Here is a 16,209-nt window from a genome sequence, read left to right as displayed (position 1 = left end):
AACACAAATAATCTGTCAAGAGAAAAAATGTTTTGAGGCGAAATTCGTTGTTGTTGTTTTGTTATGGTTTTGTTGGCAAATCTCTGAAATCGTTGTGAATCGTTTATTTCCTTGGCCGGTTACATCCCAAGGAGCAACTATGTCCGATACAGAGTCCGCTGGACGGTCCATCGGACACTCTCGGACAGTCCTTTGGACGGTCCGAAAGACGGCAAAATTAAGCAGCTTTGCAGTCCTTTGGACCGTCCAACGGACTATGCTCGGGACTGCAAAACGGCCTATTGTCAAAAAAGCTTATTTTATAGCTACAAAAGCTCATTATGGCAAAGCTTTGTTAAAATTATAGCTCATTTCAAATATTTAAATCTATTATAGCAAAAGCCAGTAAAATTATTTTTCATATTTATTTATTTATTTATTTTAAAAATACAAACTTAGTTACATTACCCAGCGACGAACGCACAATCGCCGGGTTTACAATATTACTAACTATTACTACGCACGCATTGCATTACAATCTATTGGTTACAAACACCAAAAAGTGGATATTTTTCCACACGATCTGCGAGGCGCATTAAAAGAACAAACAACCAGTTGTGACTATGAACTTTTGACAGCTGCGTGGTGCACGTTACGAAAATACGCGGCACGGCGAATGAATGAGAAACGAGGTAAATGGACACCCGTCACCGGTGAGCGGCTTACGAAGTGGCCACTGGTTATCTGGTAAACTGCGTGCGTACCTCTTCCACGTTCAATCCGATCGCTCGTGTGAACCACCTCGTTCATCAGAAACTGGTACAGAATGGTCGTCTTGTCGGCGTTGTCCAGTCCCACCATGACAAGCTTGTGTTCTAAAACGAAACATAAAGTAAATAAACATTAGCAAGTTACAATAAACATTAGCGCTACAACGGGGAATTGGAACATCAAACGAAAACCATTTTACGGTTGACCATTTCAGTTTAATGTTACGTTTGACGATCAGTGAATCCATGTGGCCCACAAACGACGATCAGTGTCGCTAAAAAAACAAATTAAAGAAACGGCATTTTTTTTGGGTATTTGTCACGGGTTACGAACACCGCGTTTTGGCGTTAACCCACTATCAGTGCTCAAAACAGGTCCCCTTCGTCGCTAACGACCTCACAGCAAAGGGCCCACACAATGAGCTGCAACATTACCACTGATCCACTGATTCACAATCCACTGAACCGAACTACTGATTGATAGATTATCTTACGCACGACCGTACAGTTGCTTTGGCGCAGGAATGTCTGCAACACCCTCGCCACGCATACCACGGCTAACTCGGGCCGCGGAGGCTACCTTCCCTTGTCATACCTCTTTGTCCAGTTGCTTGGCTGGGGTACTTAGCAGTGCGCGACATTAGGCCATACGGACGACGGCGATACGGTGAGGCGGACTCCGTTCTGAGCAGTGGTTCCCACGGTTGGTTTAACCCGGTCCCGAACTATTAAACCGTGGTAACATAAGTAATTTGACGACTTCATAAAAATTCCAAAATTTGTTGAAAATGTCACCGGATCATCAACCATTCCCTGGCAGTTGGTGCGCACATCGTTCTCATTCAATTCCAAGTCATCCAGCACTCGTCTAACCTACAACGAAACGGATGCTCATTTCACTAAATACATTTCTTTACACCTTACTTACCTTTATAATGTTTGAACTGATTCAAAACATATCGCCGCACACCAAATGCTCGTTCCAAAACCAAATGAATGGCAATACACCATTCATTCATGCCGTCGGGTACAGTCGCTGTGTATGTATCTGGCGGCAGCGGGTTTGGCCGGGTACGCTTGACGGCGTTTTTACATTTGTCGATGGGCCAAGTACGAAGCTAAAATAGAACAAGACATCAATCGGTGCACATAACTATAATTGTTGAAACGATTAGTTTAACTCATAACACGGAACATCCAACGAAATAAACGAAACGAAACGAACTGCACTGACCCGCCGTCGCCGTCTACTGCGTAAAATGTTTGGCAAACACACATAACACACATACACACCGGTACACCGTTCTAATGTAAACAAACAAATCGAATCTGTCAGTTTATTCGCCATAAAATAAGCCTTTTCAAAACGAAGAGCTTTAGCAGGCCGTTTTGCAGTCCGCCGGGACTGCAAATCGACGGCATGCCGTCGATAGCAGGCCGTTTTGCAGTCCTGTCGACGGCATACCGTCGATTTGCTGTCCGCGTCGACGGCACGCCGGCGATTCGAAAGCTCGTGGCTCCTTGGGATTGTTTGTGTCAATATGTTAAATGCATCGGGTGATGAGGAACTAGCGCTTATTAGTGCCGTTTTGTTACCATCGGGCCGTTGTTGGGTCCATGAAACCAACAAAAAACGGAGACATCTCGGCGAGTATCACCGGAGCTCGAGAGTGACGAAGAGCGTTTCTTCGTCTACTTTAGAATGTCGAAGAACAGTTTTGAAACCTTGTATCATCTTGTGAAAAATCCAATTAGCCGACAGACGACGACTTACCGCAAGGCTATTGACCCACGCGAGAGATTAGCCGTTTGTTTGAGGTATGGTATCATTGGTGGTTCGTAGATTAACCGGTTCGATTTACCGCACCGGTTCGTAGAATTAATACTGATTCTGCAAAATGGTGGCAATGTTCACACGGTTACTCAAGCTAAGCAATCGATCTCTATATTATCATCCCGGGATGCCTAATAATTCAAATAAATTTTATATGTGTTTTATATTTAATGTAATTTTATACCCGAATACAACAGAATTATTTTAGTTTTCTTTTTCAAAATAACATCAATTTAAATTTCGTGAAACTGACAGAAACAAACCAAAACAAAAACAAACTGTCAAAATATTTTCGCCCCGTCCACCGCACTTCCAACTATACGAACCTTGGCGAGCCCTAGGTTGTATATAAGGCTGGCTAAAAAGTAATCCATTATTTTTGGGTGAATTCAAAACATTATTTAAGATACTTCCAATGGTCCGATTTCGTCAAATATGTACCGTTTTGTTGGAAAATTTGTTGTCTTTTCAAAGTAGGCTTAATGCCTCTTTGTAAAAGGACTTAGTCGTTATTGGCGAAAAACTCGAGCAATCCATTTTCACAATCCTTTTTTGATCTCAGTTTTTCATCACTCAGGAAATTTTGTAATGCGCGAAAAAGGTGTCAATCGCTTAGTGCAAGGTCCGGACTATACGGTGGATGCATTAAAACATCCCAACAAGCTCCCGGACTTTCTGGCGAGTCACTAAAGACGTGCGTGACATTTCGTTGTCCTGATGGAACACAAACCTCTTCCGTTGGCCGATTCTGGTCGTTTCTGGTCAATTGCTAGCTTCGAACGGTGCAGTTAATTGACAGTAGAGATCTGAATTTAGTGTTTGGCCACACGGAAGCAACTCATAATAAACGATTCCTTTCAAGTCCCACCATATACCCAGTAGAACCTTCCTAGCCGTTATTCTGGTTTGGCCACAGGTTAAGCTGCTTCACCACGCTTAGACCACGACCGATTTCACACATATTGTCGTATGTACCCATTTCTCATCCCCAGTACCCATCCGTTTAAGAAATGGTCGATTTCATTCCGTTTGGCCAAAACTTGCGATGGAAATTCGAGCCATCATGTTTTTTGGTGTAAATAGGGTGGCCCCAAACATCGAGCTTCTTTGTGAATCCAGCTTTGCGCAAATGGCTTAAAACTGTCTGATGTTAATCTTTAGCTCCTGGCCGATGCTCTGACTACTAACATGCCGATCAACTTTGATTATTTCTGTGATTTTATCGACATTTTCGATGACGTGTCTGCCGCGAGGCTTTAACATAAAAAATAACTGAAACGGGTCAACGAAACCAAAATTTATCGCAACTAGCTGTTAGAGTATCGGCACCATAAACACCATGCAAAATTTCAGCGGCCTAGCTTGAATTTTCGCCTTTTCGGAAGAAAAATGTAAAATGTACCGAATTTTTTGCGTTGACCTCCATTGTTAACACCCTGTAACTCACAAACGAATAGAACAAACAAAAACAATGAAAGCATTTTTTAAGTGTAAAGTATCAGCTTTAAAACGAGCCTAAACTTGAAACTGTACGATCGATACTTCACGAGATATCGATCACTAAAGGCATCTACCGAAAAATAATGGATTACTTTTTAGCCAGCCTTATATATACTAAGTTGTATACAAAGTTTTGACGTTCGATACCATAGGGCGCAGCTACGAGTCTAATTTTTTTTTGTTATATTGGTACACTCTTCAAATGAACGTATGTGAAGTTTCATTTCAATCGGTCACTTTTTTTTTTTTACAAGCCATTTAGTATCGACATGTCACAGTATTTTTTACAATGGAAAAAATCAAGTATCGTGCAGTGATTTAATTTTTATTTTTGAAAGGTTTAAAGCAAAGGAAAATTATGAACGAATGTTGAAAGTGTATAAGGACTCTTTACCTTTAATTAGGTGGTTAAAAGGAGTTATGAGTTTAAACGTGGTCGTAGTAGCCTTTAAGACGATCCATGTCAAAAACGTCAAAAAACAGACACAACATGAAATCGTAAAACAATACAGGATATCGTTTTCGAAAATCGTCCAATCACTGATAGAAATTAAGTACAAGACCTAGCCAACTCATTGAGCAGTATAACCAATATTTTGACTGAAGTTTTGGGTTCGAGAAAGCTGTTTGCAAATGGGTGCCGCATTTGCTACAAACGCATTCGAATGCATCTTTCTTGACAACATTTAAAGTGTTTTCGATAGGATAAAGTGGATTTTGTGCATTGAATCATCACTATGGATGAGACTTAGGTCTATACCATGATCCTGAATCAAAACAAGAGGTTAAGGAGTGGTATGAACCTTTTTCTTCAGTTCCGAAACGAGTTCGTCCAGAAATTGCCTAAAAAGATGTTAGCATCAGTTTTGTGGGATGCGAATGGAATTTTGCTAGCGGATTACTTGCAAATTGATAAAACAATAAATTTTGATTATTTTTGTAACATTTTAGAGCAACTGAAAGCGAAAATTCGTGAAAAAAGACCCGGTTTGCAGAAGAAAACAACCTCTTTCATCAGGGCAACGCACCCTGTCAGAAGAGCATTTGAAAATGGCAAAAATCCATGAATTAAAGTTCGAATTGTTGGAGTATCCACCTATTCACCAGATTTGGCCCTAGCGACTTCCATCTGTTTTCAAAAAAAAATCGTGCGGAAAAGTTTTTCATCAAATGATGACGTCATAACAGCTGTAAAAATACTGTGTGACATGTCGATACTAAATGGCTTGTAAAAAAAAACTAAGTGACCGATTGAAATGAAACTTCACATACGTTCATGAAGAGTGTACCAATATGACAAAAAAAAATTAGACTCGTAGCAGCGCCCTATGGTATCGAACGTCAAAACTTAGTATACAACCTAGTACAACCTAGGCTCGCCAAGGTTCGTATAGTTGGAAGTGCGGTGGACGGGGCGAAAAATTTCGGGCCGACCATCAGCACCAGCTACCTTTCGGAACAGTTGTCAAAACTACGTATCGGCCACGTCAGATTTCTTTCTTTTTTTTTTCTTCGCATCACTTTTGTTCGTGAAACGTGCGTGCAGAAAATTTGTGAAGGTGGTGTTTTCCATTGCATTGTGTGACAAATTTTCACGAAATAAACGATTTGAGCCTCGAAAACAAAACGTAAGCATTCGTGTCGTGTTCGTGTTATAGTAGGCTTTTCCGTCTTCCCAACACAATAAACGATTGTCGATCGAAGCACAAACGTCATAGGCCGTCGCTGCAAAAAGGTGGAGTGCAAATTATATCTCTGTTGAGGAAAAGAAGATGTGTTCAGTAATTGAATGAGGCAACTCACGTCGAAAGGTATCGCCACGAAAATTATCAGCGTTTGATGAGTTTTGGTGTGGAACCCTGGGAATGCAGCAATGATTGGTTCGTGCTGTTGAGGAGCACGGTTGAGTTGAACGTGAATTGTGTGACCGAATCGTTCGTGTGTGTGTTTCACCCTTCCGATGCTGTTACGAAGTCATTGAAGGCCTTAATTGAACGTAGTGTGAAGGATTGGAACCTGTGCACAGCAAATAGAAAAGCGTTTACGTTTCCTGGGATTTGCGTGATTCAGTGTGTGCGTGGTAAAGCGATCGGTTATTTTTATTTCAAGTTGCAAAATTCAAGTATCTGTAGTGTTCAATTTATGCGCTTCAAGCGGTTTCCCTTAGCACACTCTGAAGAAACTGGTGGTCACGTACCGAAAGGAAGTTCGTGGAATTCGCGTTGGTTCGGAAAGGAAGAGTTTTCCGTCCGTCATTATCTAGGTCATTAACATCGGAACGAACCTTGATTCTGTCCTTCAACGGTTTGACCAAAAAACCTTTGAACGTGGTCACGTATTTTTCGTTGCTTCAATCTTTAGAATAATATGATTATTTTCATTTATCTGCTGCTACTTTCCATTCTGGTCCATTGTGTTAAAACTTGGTGGTAGTGTTCGACGCTTTATTAACCAAAGTACACGGCTTGACGACAAATGAATGACAGATGGCGGGGAATGTCACCGCCTTTTATAACGAGCGCTCATGAACGTTGCATGGGTCACTCACGCGAGCGCTCTGCAGTCGTGACTTTTAACACTCCTCCTCAACGTTCATGTCCTTCTGACGGAGATTCAATTGTTCGCACAATTTTGCATGCTTTATCCACCCTAACGGTTTTGTTAATACATCTGCAATCATTTCCTCCGTTGGACAATATTTCAAATTGATAACTTGGTTACCTACCAGTTCTTGGATGTAATATTTCTTGGTTTCGATGTGTTTTGTTCTTCTAGTTGCTTTGCCTGATTCCGCGAAGCTTATGCAAGCTTGATTGTCCTCAAAAATTACTATTGGTTCATTCACTCGTTCTCCTATATCTGTCAGTAATCTTCTCAACGAGACGATTTCCTGACAGGTTTCGGTCAGCGCGCAATACTCCGCTTCCATGGACGATAAACTAACGCAAGTTTGACGCCGACTAGCCCATGAGATGACTCCTCCTGCAAGGAATATAACAAACCCTGTTGTCGACTTTCTACTATTTGTATCTCCTGCCCAATCGGCATCGGAGAAACCTACAATATTCTCCTGTCTTTTTCCTCCCAATCTTAAGTACCATTCCTTTGTTCCTTTTAGGTATCTTATTATTCGTTTTGCAGCCAACCAATCTTTTTCAGTAGGGTCATTGAATTTTCTTCCCAAAATTCCTACACTTGCCGAAATATCTAGTTAAAGGTATTCATCAGCTTTTAGTATCAATACATCGTTTTCTGTTGATTGACCGTCATCGACGCTTATCGATGGTGAAGGCCTGCTGCTGGGAGAAGTCGAGACGAGCGGAGTTTATGAACTCATTTCCCCTTCAACTGGTGACCACGGTGGTGACCGCCGTCACAACCTTGACTGCGTCGGTTTAAGTTGTGTCTGCTGCTTGTGGCAGTGAGAAACGTGGCAGTGAACACTCGTAGGTTTGTTTTACATTTGAAGAGTCCAAAAAATGTTATATCATAAAAAATGTTAAAAAAGGAATACATTCATCCAACGTACATTCAACGGCTCTGCCACGTTGAATGTTCCCAATACTGTTTTTGGTTGCTTAGCGTCTCCTTTTGTGCACTTGTATAACAGTATCGATGGAGGAGAAAGAGATCTGATACCCGACAGGCCAGAGTGAAAGAGTGGATTCATCCGCTCAATTGAGACGAAATTAAATTTCAGTTCAAACTAGTTTGAATCGCTTAAGCACGTGCTCGGTGTGGTGCATGTGGCTTGAATGTGCTTGAAATGATATTTGTGTAGTCGAAGCATTGTTTAACAATTCTGTAACGAACGTCGAGGAGTTTCAATAATATGGTATATTTGGTGAATATATTTCTCAGCGTTATCGAAAGACAAATATGAAATATGGCTTTGAAAAAAGATCTTAATATAAATCTTGTTTTTCAAATTCTATTATGTTTACGATTCAGGCAATTTTGTTCACGAAAGATCCTTTCCTATTCCATTTTAGGCCAAGAAACACGTCACATCCAGATGATGTCTAATTCGTCTCATTACTATGGAATGCCAAATGGTTTCCCAATGGTTCAACAGACTTACTATCAGCTGCCCCAAGTGTCCTCGGAACAGCTGCCCTCCGTGGTTCAGAATGATACGAAGGGGCCGATGATGTCCAATGTCCAACCACACCCGAACGTTGACTCTAGTAACTGTACTTGGCCTGCCGATTCGATACCGGGTGCAACGCCTATGCAACCGAATGGCGCTCATTCACCACCGCACGGTTTGGGTGCACCAAAACCCTACGGTATGCCGCCAGCGGGTTCCATGTTTCCCCAACAACAGCAACAGCCGAGCAATCAGCGTGTGGCTGCGTTAGCCGGCACCAACGGCAACAGTGCGAACTCGTCGAGAACATCGTCGCCCGCTCTAGGAAGCAACGGCCCACAAATGCCACCTTCGGAAAGAGGCCCTGTCGCTGGTGTTGCTTACGGGGTGAATAATAACATGCAACCGCCAGTATCTAGTCAAAATCAACCTCAAACGGTACAAGGCCCTCCGGCATCCGTTAGCGGTTACAAACTCAATCCGAATAATAATTGGTCGAGTGGTGCGCCTGTAAACTTCGTTAACACGCCGCCCCGCAATGCATCCGGCCTTTCGACTCCTCTGAACGCTTCGACTCCAAATTTAAACGGTCCTCCAGGCGGAGGGGTACCTATGGTTGGAACAGGCAACACAATACAGAAATTATCTGAGAGCGTTCGGGATGTAAATTTAAATCGGCCACCTTCTGCAGGAGTCGTGGGTAGGTCAGTAGCGGTCGCTCCTGCGACCGGCAGTCACCAGCAGCAACAAGGTCCGAATCCTCCACAACATCCATCGGTGCTCAGTAACGGCCTAACTAATAGCCCTCCAGTCAATGGTCCGCCAGTATCTGGATCGTTAACGAATCCATCGCTTCCATCAGCAACATCTTACGGTCATTTACCACCGCCGCTGAACCAACATCTACAGAAACAGACACTACCCAACCAATTGCAGCATCATCCACCGTCACAACAAACTCCATTACCCGGAGGAGGCTCGCTGGCTCAGCCGCTGTCCACCAACGGTCTGGCGAATCATCAACCGCCAATAGCGCAATCGCTTGCTAGTTCTTACGGCCCACAAGCTGTCCCACCACAGATGGCTGCGGCGGGACAGCCGCTAAACAAGCGCCCAATGTACCCTGCTATAGGAAAACCAAGCCCGACGTTAAGTCAACCAACGACAGCACAGCCGATGACGGCGAGCAACTTCGGTCAGCAACAACAAGGTGGTGCCTGGCAAGCTCATAATCCACAGCAGTTTCCCCCACAACAGCAGCATCCTCCACAACAGGACTATCAGCAACAACAACAGCGCCATCAGCAGCAGCAGCAACAATATCAGCAACAAACTGGCTACGGAACACCTGCATCGCCCGCATATCCGGGCGATGTTTCCAGTAATGTGGTTCGCGGTGGGTTCAACCGTTTGTGGGGTAACAACTCGGTAGATTTGCTCCAGAACCGCCACGTTCTGCCAACGGATCGGGTGCGACCTCCACCGATACATCTTGTAAACCCGTTCCAAGATTCCATTAACTGCAATCCAGAGTATGTGCTGAAAACCTAGTCTGCAGAAGATTCTGATTTTAGAATCACTTTTTATTAATTGAATTAAATTATTATGTTTTTTTTTCACAGTATATTTCGCTGCACTCTAACCAAGATTCCGGAAACTTCCGCACTGCTTCAGAAGTCCCGTCTACCGCTTGGTGTGTTGATACACCCATTCCGTGATTTAAATGTAGGTTCGTAGGTGAGCCCAGCCCAGGAGCATATCCTAAAACGTGTTGGTTCTTTTCTGCTTATTAGAATCTTCCTGTTATTTCCTGCAATACGATTGTCCGTTGTCGAACGTGCCGAACGTACATAAATCCGTTCGTATTTTTTGTGGACAGCAAAAAGTGGAAATGCAATCTATGCTACAGGGTGAATGAATGTAAGCCTTGGCTTTGGGAGCTTATGCGTCCCTATATTTCCTTTAAAAGTTCCTTATAATAGGAGTTTCTTTTTTCTCTTTACTTGATGACGTATGTAGTGCCAGAAGAGTTTCAGTATGATCCGGTTACCAAGACATACGGTGATCCGACACGGCGGCCGGAAATTAAATCGAGCACCATAGAGTTCATTGCACCCTCTGAATATATGGTAATAACATTAGAAGCATTTTTTGTACATACGAGGAGCACATAATAATTAAATTGGTGGTCTATCTTGCAGCTACGACCTCCACAACCGGCCATCTATTTGTTCCTGCTAGACGTTTCCTCATTGGCACAGCAGTCGGGCTACCTGCATACTGTCTGCAACACGCTTACGGAACACCTTGATAATCTACCAGGGGATGCACGTACGCAGGTCGGCTTCATCGCGTTCAACAGTGCGATACATTTTTATAACATTGCCGAGGGATACAGCCAACCGCACGAAGTTACGGTCCTTGACGTGGAAGGTTTGTAGATTTGATAGCTTATTGTACCAAAGGGAACAGTTGATAACACTGACGGTATCTGGTGTTATGCCATCTTGACAGATGTCTTTCTCCCCTATCCGGACAATCTGTTGGTGAATTTGAAGGAGTGCAAGGAATTGATCAAGGATTTACTGAAACAACTACCAAAGCGATTCGAGTTCACGCATGATGCAAATAGTGCATTAGGAGCCGCGCTGCAGGTCGCGTACAAGATGATGGTATGTTTTGTTTGGGAAACGAGTTTCAAATATTTTCTTTTCCTATACATGAGTTGTAATAACCAATACCACCTAGTTAATTTTTAATTGTTAAATACATCAAACGCTTATCGCCATTCGTGCAAAACTCTCTACTTTTTTGCTGGTGTAGAATGCTTCCGGGGGACGTGTTACTGTATTTCAAACTTGCTTACCCAATTTCGGTCCTGGAGCACTACAATCGAGGTAAGAAGGACACAATTGTACAACTGTCAATATTCACCGCTACGAATTGATTCACAACCTAACATTCGTAAACAGGGAAGATCCCAACAACCGGTCGTCTAAGGATGTGGCCCACCTCGGACCAGCCACCGATTTCTACAAGCGCCTTGCACTGGATTGTTCCGGCCAACAGATTGCAGTGGATTTATTTTTGTTGAATAGTCAGTACTGTGATTTAGCTACAATATGTATGTATATGCCGCATATTCTACGGTGGAAAAAGGGCACATTTATAGCGTGTGATCTTGCCTTTCCAGCTGGTATAAGTAAATTCAGTGGCGGCTGCTTGCACCACATCCCGCTTTATAATGAGACGAAACCACAGTTGGTTAAAACACTGCGCAAATGCTTCGAGCGCTATTTAATGCGCAAAATTGGCTTCGAGGCAGTAATGCGTGTCCGGTGTACTCGTGGTCTTGCTATCCACACATTCCACGGTAACTTTTTCGTACGGTCAACCGACTTGCTGTCGCTGCCGAACGTGAATCCCGACGCGGGCTTCGGGATGCAGGTACTAACAGACGTAGCCATTACGAATACGAGTGACCGATTATTTTACTCTTTTTTTGTATGTTCTTTTTACAGATAACTTATGAGGAAAGCTTGGCCGAGTGTAAATCGGTGTGCTTCCAGGCGGCACTGCTTTATACGAGTAGCAAGGCTGAGCGACGTATTCGTGTTCACACCCTTTGCATACCGGTAACGGCCAGCTTGATGGAGGTGATGTACTCCGCCGACGTCCAGTGCATAGTGGGACTGCTTTCGAAGATGGCCGTCGATCGTTCGCTCAGCTCTAGCCTTTCTGATGCCAGAGATGCCTTTATTAATGCGACCGTCGATATTTTCAGCGCCTTTAAAATTGCTCAGAATTTGCCGCAAAACTCCAACATAATTGTGGCGCCCGAAAATTTGGGTCTTTTGCCGCTATACGTATTGGCATTGTTGAAACATGTAAGTTATGAGTTTTCAGTGACAAAGTGGTAGCAGATTGTGTGGACGTAGTATTTTGCTTCTTTTCGTTTTGTTATTTGCATGTTCATATTTAGTTGCATGAATACTAGCATTTACTTCACAAGGCATTGAAAGTGTCTAATTGCACAAAATAGAGTAAAAATGTGTGGTGTTGAGTTTTTATGGATAATTCACCAATATATTTTATCATTTACACGATTTTTCAATTCCACCCCTATCACTAATATAGATTAATACAGTTGAATTATTGTGAACTTCGTATTTTACCATTCATTATTCCGTTTCCTTAGCCTGCATTCCGTACTGGAACTAGTACTCGGTTAGACGATCGAGTTTATGCGATGTGCGAAATGAAATCGCTTCCTCTGGATCAGCTTATGCGTTACATTTATCCTGAGTTCTATGTCTTGGACTGCTTGTTCGTTACAAACACCAACGGCGGATACATGGATGAAGAACATAAGATGGACCCACCACGGTTACAGCTGTCTGCTGAAAAGTAAGTTTGGCTACCAGGCAAAAAAATATTCTTATACTGTTCTGTACGTTCTTTAATCTTCAATTACATCTTATTTTAACCTACAGACTAGATTCTAGATCCATGTTTCTTCTTGATTGTGGCCCGTACATGTTTATCTACATAGGTTCGAACGTAGCTTCCAGCATCGTGCACGACATTTTGGGTACGTATAATTAAGCACGTTCGCTGGTTCGGGGAAGGTTTTATTGTTTTGCGGATTCTATTAAATACGTTTCAGGATATAATTCGGTAGCAGATATTCCCGATTTTTGCATTGAACTGCCCAGCAGAGAGACGGCGGCCAGTGAGGCGCTTCTTACATTTTTGGACAATATTAACGAGGAAAAGCCTTATACTTCATATGTACAAGTCATTCGGTAAGTGTTATCATCTGTACTCTAATACGCAATTAATGTATGGAATTTTCAAACTCTTTATTTCTTGCTTTATTCAAATTTTAATATGATTGTTGGTTCATTTGTTTCTTGGTTACTATCGACAGTGATACTAGCCAGTTCAGGTCCTTGCTGGTGGAAAAATTCGTAGACGATCGCAATCCCAATTCGTTAGCGTACTATGAATTTTTGCAGCATTTACGCACGCAAATAAAGTAGTTTGCGTAGCACGGTAACTTTTCGTGTACAGTGAAGCCCCCGGCGAAAATGGGAGCCGGTTCCCAATACGTTTGGTATCAAAATGATGGTGTGCATAGGTTTGTTTGTTTTTTGTTCTGGTAAAAGTTGATAGACAAATTCAAATCATCTGTATAATATAGGTGGTAGTAGTAACACATAGATCAATAAATATAAAAAGAAAGTAGAAAAGGATAATAAACCAATTTAAAGCCTCCGGTCGCCAATCGTTCCTGCACCGCTTTGTTCAGTGTGGTAACCGTTGTGGATTATACCATCCGATAATTTTATAAACAATAAAAGTTAAAATCATCAACACAAAGGGCGCACTAGTGAATTATGAGAATTGATGGAAAAAATGTAAATCTTTCGTTGTGTAGGATGGGGATCTTGTATGAATAAAGCGAGTTTGCAAAACTATTATCAAATTGATCACACATAACTCACATAATAATTGAGCGACATTTCGAACGAGATGTATGTGTATGATTGAGAATACGATTTACCTTGGCCGATTGCACCACGATGAACGAACGAAAGATGTGCTGGCAGCATCTGAGGTGCTAGATTTAACTTAGGAACTTTACACCAAATCCGAATACCGCAACCACTAAAAAAAGTTCGGACTGAATAGTCAAAAAAGGAACAACATAGCAAAAAAACAACCGGTCTCTTAAAAAAAACAAGAAAATGTGCAGAAATCAGGAAGATAGGTAAAATAAATTTTTGTGTACTCTAGTAAAATATGTTCATATGGGTACGGTGTTCGTTTGTAGATGGTACAATAGTGAATAAAATTATCACAATATTCACACTGATAATAACAATAATACTGTAGCTCGCGTCTCAAGTCTCAATCGTCTTCGTCGTACCGAGGGATAGCTTGTATGCGGAAAGAGATGAGTCCAAACTTAGCAGTGAATTTGTAGAGAAAACTGAGAATATGCCTCTTATGGGCGAAAAGCAAAATAATAATAAAACTAATGTTTATGGGAAGCAAAACACGCGAAAACGATAAAAAATTATAATCAACACAACTGTGACACAATGTTTATTAAGTTTTTACGGTACCCAACAGGAAAAAAACAAAGAACGGAGAACTAGAAAAAGTGAAAATGGTTAGCGTCATGATTGGTAGAAGAAATGCAAGTGTTTTTTACATTTAAAGCACATAATGTGAACAATAGCAATGGACGTTGACTTTTAAAATCGTTAACAAATCGAACGGTATTCAAATTCGTAACTAATGAATCAGACACATCTAAGAAGTGAATGGAGCACGTCTCTACATGCTCAGTTAAAGTTCAGTGTAGATCTATATGAAATGCTTGTAGTGAGAATGGTTTGCTTGCTGTTTTGCATCGGTAGGATGTATTTTTGTACGCCGATATCAGGGATGAATGCTGCTGCACTGATAGTTAGGATTTCCAGGAGCGTCCACTAGTTTCAAGAATTTGTTGGTTATGAATAAAGAGGCAGCTAATCGTCCATAACTAATTCGTGTGATGGTTAGTTTTCACGATGAATCGGACTAAACTTCTACACTCGTTACTTGTCGTAAGGTTTATGTTTGGTATCAACGGCCAACAGTTTAGGTTGCATTTTGTTTTGGCCGTCCATTTTAAAATGTAATACACTGGCTCGTGTACAAGACAAGGCATACAACTGACCAGACCAATGCTATTGGAAGACCGTTTGACGATCTACGGGACGCATCTGTGCAAAGCTACCAAAAAGAAGGGTTAAGAGGTGAATGTATTTAGTGTATTGTGTATTCATTCAATATAAGACATATTAAATTGCGATAAATTACCAACCGTAATAAACCAAGTGATGGTATTTGGGAACGCAAGAGTAAGGTAAGAATAATGATCCAAAAGTAAGGTAAAAACAATAGTGTGATAGCATTTTTTCATTACTATCCACATTTAGGCTTCATTACTATCCACATCCACTATCCACGGCGGTTAGGTGTTGGTTACCGTTATATGTTATTCTTTTTTTGCTTGGGAATATGTCCTTTTTGTTGCATTAATCTTGTAACCGCATTTTTTTTTACCCAACCGATATTAGTGTATTTTGACTTTGACTTGTTGCTTTGTGTAAATCTTGCTGTTGATTTGTTTAGGTTTGCTGAACTTACTGTATTATTATTCTTATTGTTTATAACTGTATACATTTATACAGTAAAGTTCTTTTTTAGTTCAAAACCATTGATTCTACGTTTTTGGCTTCTGATTATTGTGGAGAGGTTCCATGATTACTGTTATTTTGAAATTGTTAAAGCTTTGGAGTTTTTGTTTCAAAGTTTTTCGTCGAAATCGCAAAGGCGTTCAATATTGAATAAATGAATGAAACTACTGCTTCGACATATTCAAAATAGCAAAGCAAAGATAATGTTAAACATATGCATAATTCGAACTTATTATAAATGAATCGTTTTTAAGGATTGAGCAAATTCGGCAAAGTTGTTGTCCACTCAATGTACTATAACTCCGAACACTAAAACAATCGTATTCAACGTTTGGTTCGGTACTTATTTCGGTTCGGTTATTAACAAAGCATTTTTGGTAGCACCTTTGTGAAATTTCGTTACTGTTATAGCTAGTCAATGATGAATCGATTTCGCTTTCATATTGAATCATTGATAATTCGCTTGGTTCAACGCATGGATGAGTTAATGTCCTTTGGTTCATGGAACCAAATCATATTGGTTGGTTAAAAATATTCGTCGTTGCTGAATTCGCCGATTCCATTGGACCCGCCGATTTGCCGATTTGCTAGTTATGCTCAACTTTTTAATATCCTCTTGCAGCCAACTACTGTTTATTGGTTGATCCGAATATGTTAATTCAACTCTTCGTCTACCAAACCCAAAACCCAAATCTCATTAACTGTAGTCAGTTTGAGTAATTTATGACGCTTATTCATGTATTCAGTGTCACACCGGAACCACCAATAAGCTCGGTTATTATC

The 16,209-nt window shown here is 41.4% G+C and overlaps 1 protein-coding gene across 1 annotated transcript; it reads left to right on the top strand.

Annotated features, from left to right (window-relative positions):
* The first annotated feature begins 8,270 nt into the window (after nucleotides 1-8,270).
* Nucleotides 8,271-15,020, top strand: LOC128268799 (protein transport protein Sec24A). Its single transcript, XM_053006024.1, has 14 exons — nucleotides 8,271-9,705; nucleotides 9,796-9,898; nucleotides 9,967-10,093; nucleotides 10,193-10,302; nucleotides 10,375-10,606; nucleotides 10,688-10,845; nucleotides 10,997-11,070; nucleotides 11,146-11,297; nucleotides 11,367-11,620; nucleotides 11,695-12,060; nucleotides 12,372-12,580; nucleotides 12,667-12,764; nucleotides 12,840-12,978; nucleotides 13,104-15,020. Exons 1-14 carry the CDS (start codon nucleotides 8,315-8,317, stop codon nucleotides 13,213-13,215), a joined length of 3,525 nt encoding a protein of 1,174 aa, XP_052861984.1. The 5' UTR covers nucleotides 8,271-8,314; the 3' UTR covers nucleotides 13,216-15,020.
* Nucleotides 15,021-16,209: the final 1,189 nt, after the last annotated feature.

This window comes from Anopheles cruzii, chromosome 2 (genome assembly GCF_943734635.1).
Source record: "Anopheles cruzii chromosome 2, idAnoCruzAS_RS32_06, whole genome shotgun sequence".
Taxonomy (NCBI): Eukaryota; Metazoa; Arthropoda; class Insecta; order Diptera; family Culicidae; genus Anopheles; species Anopheles cruzii.
This window is presented reverse-complemented; position numbering and strand designations above follow the sequence as displayed.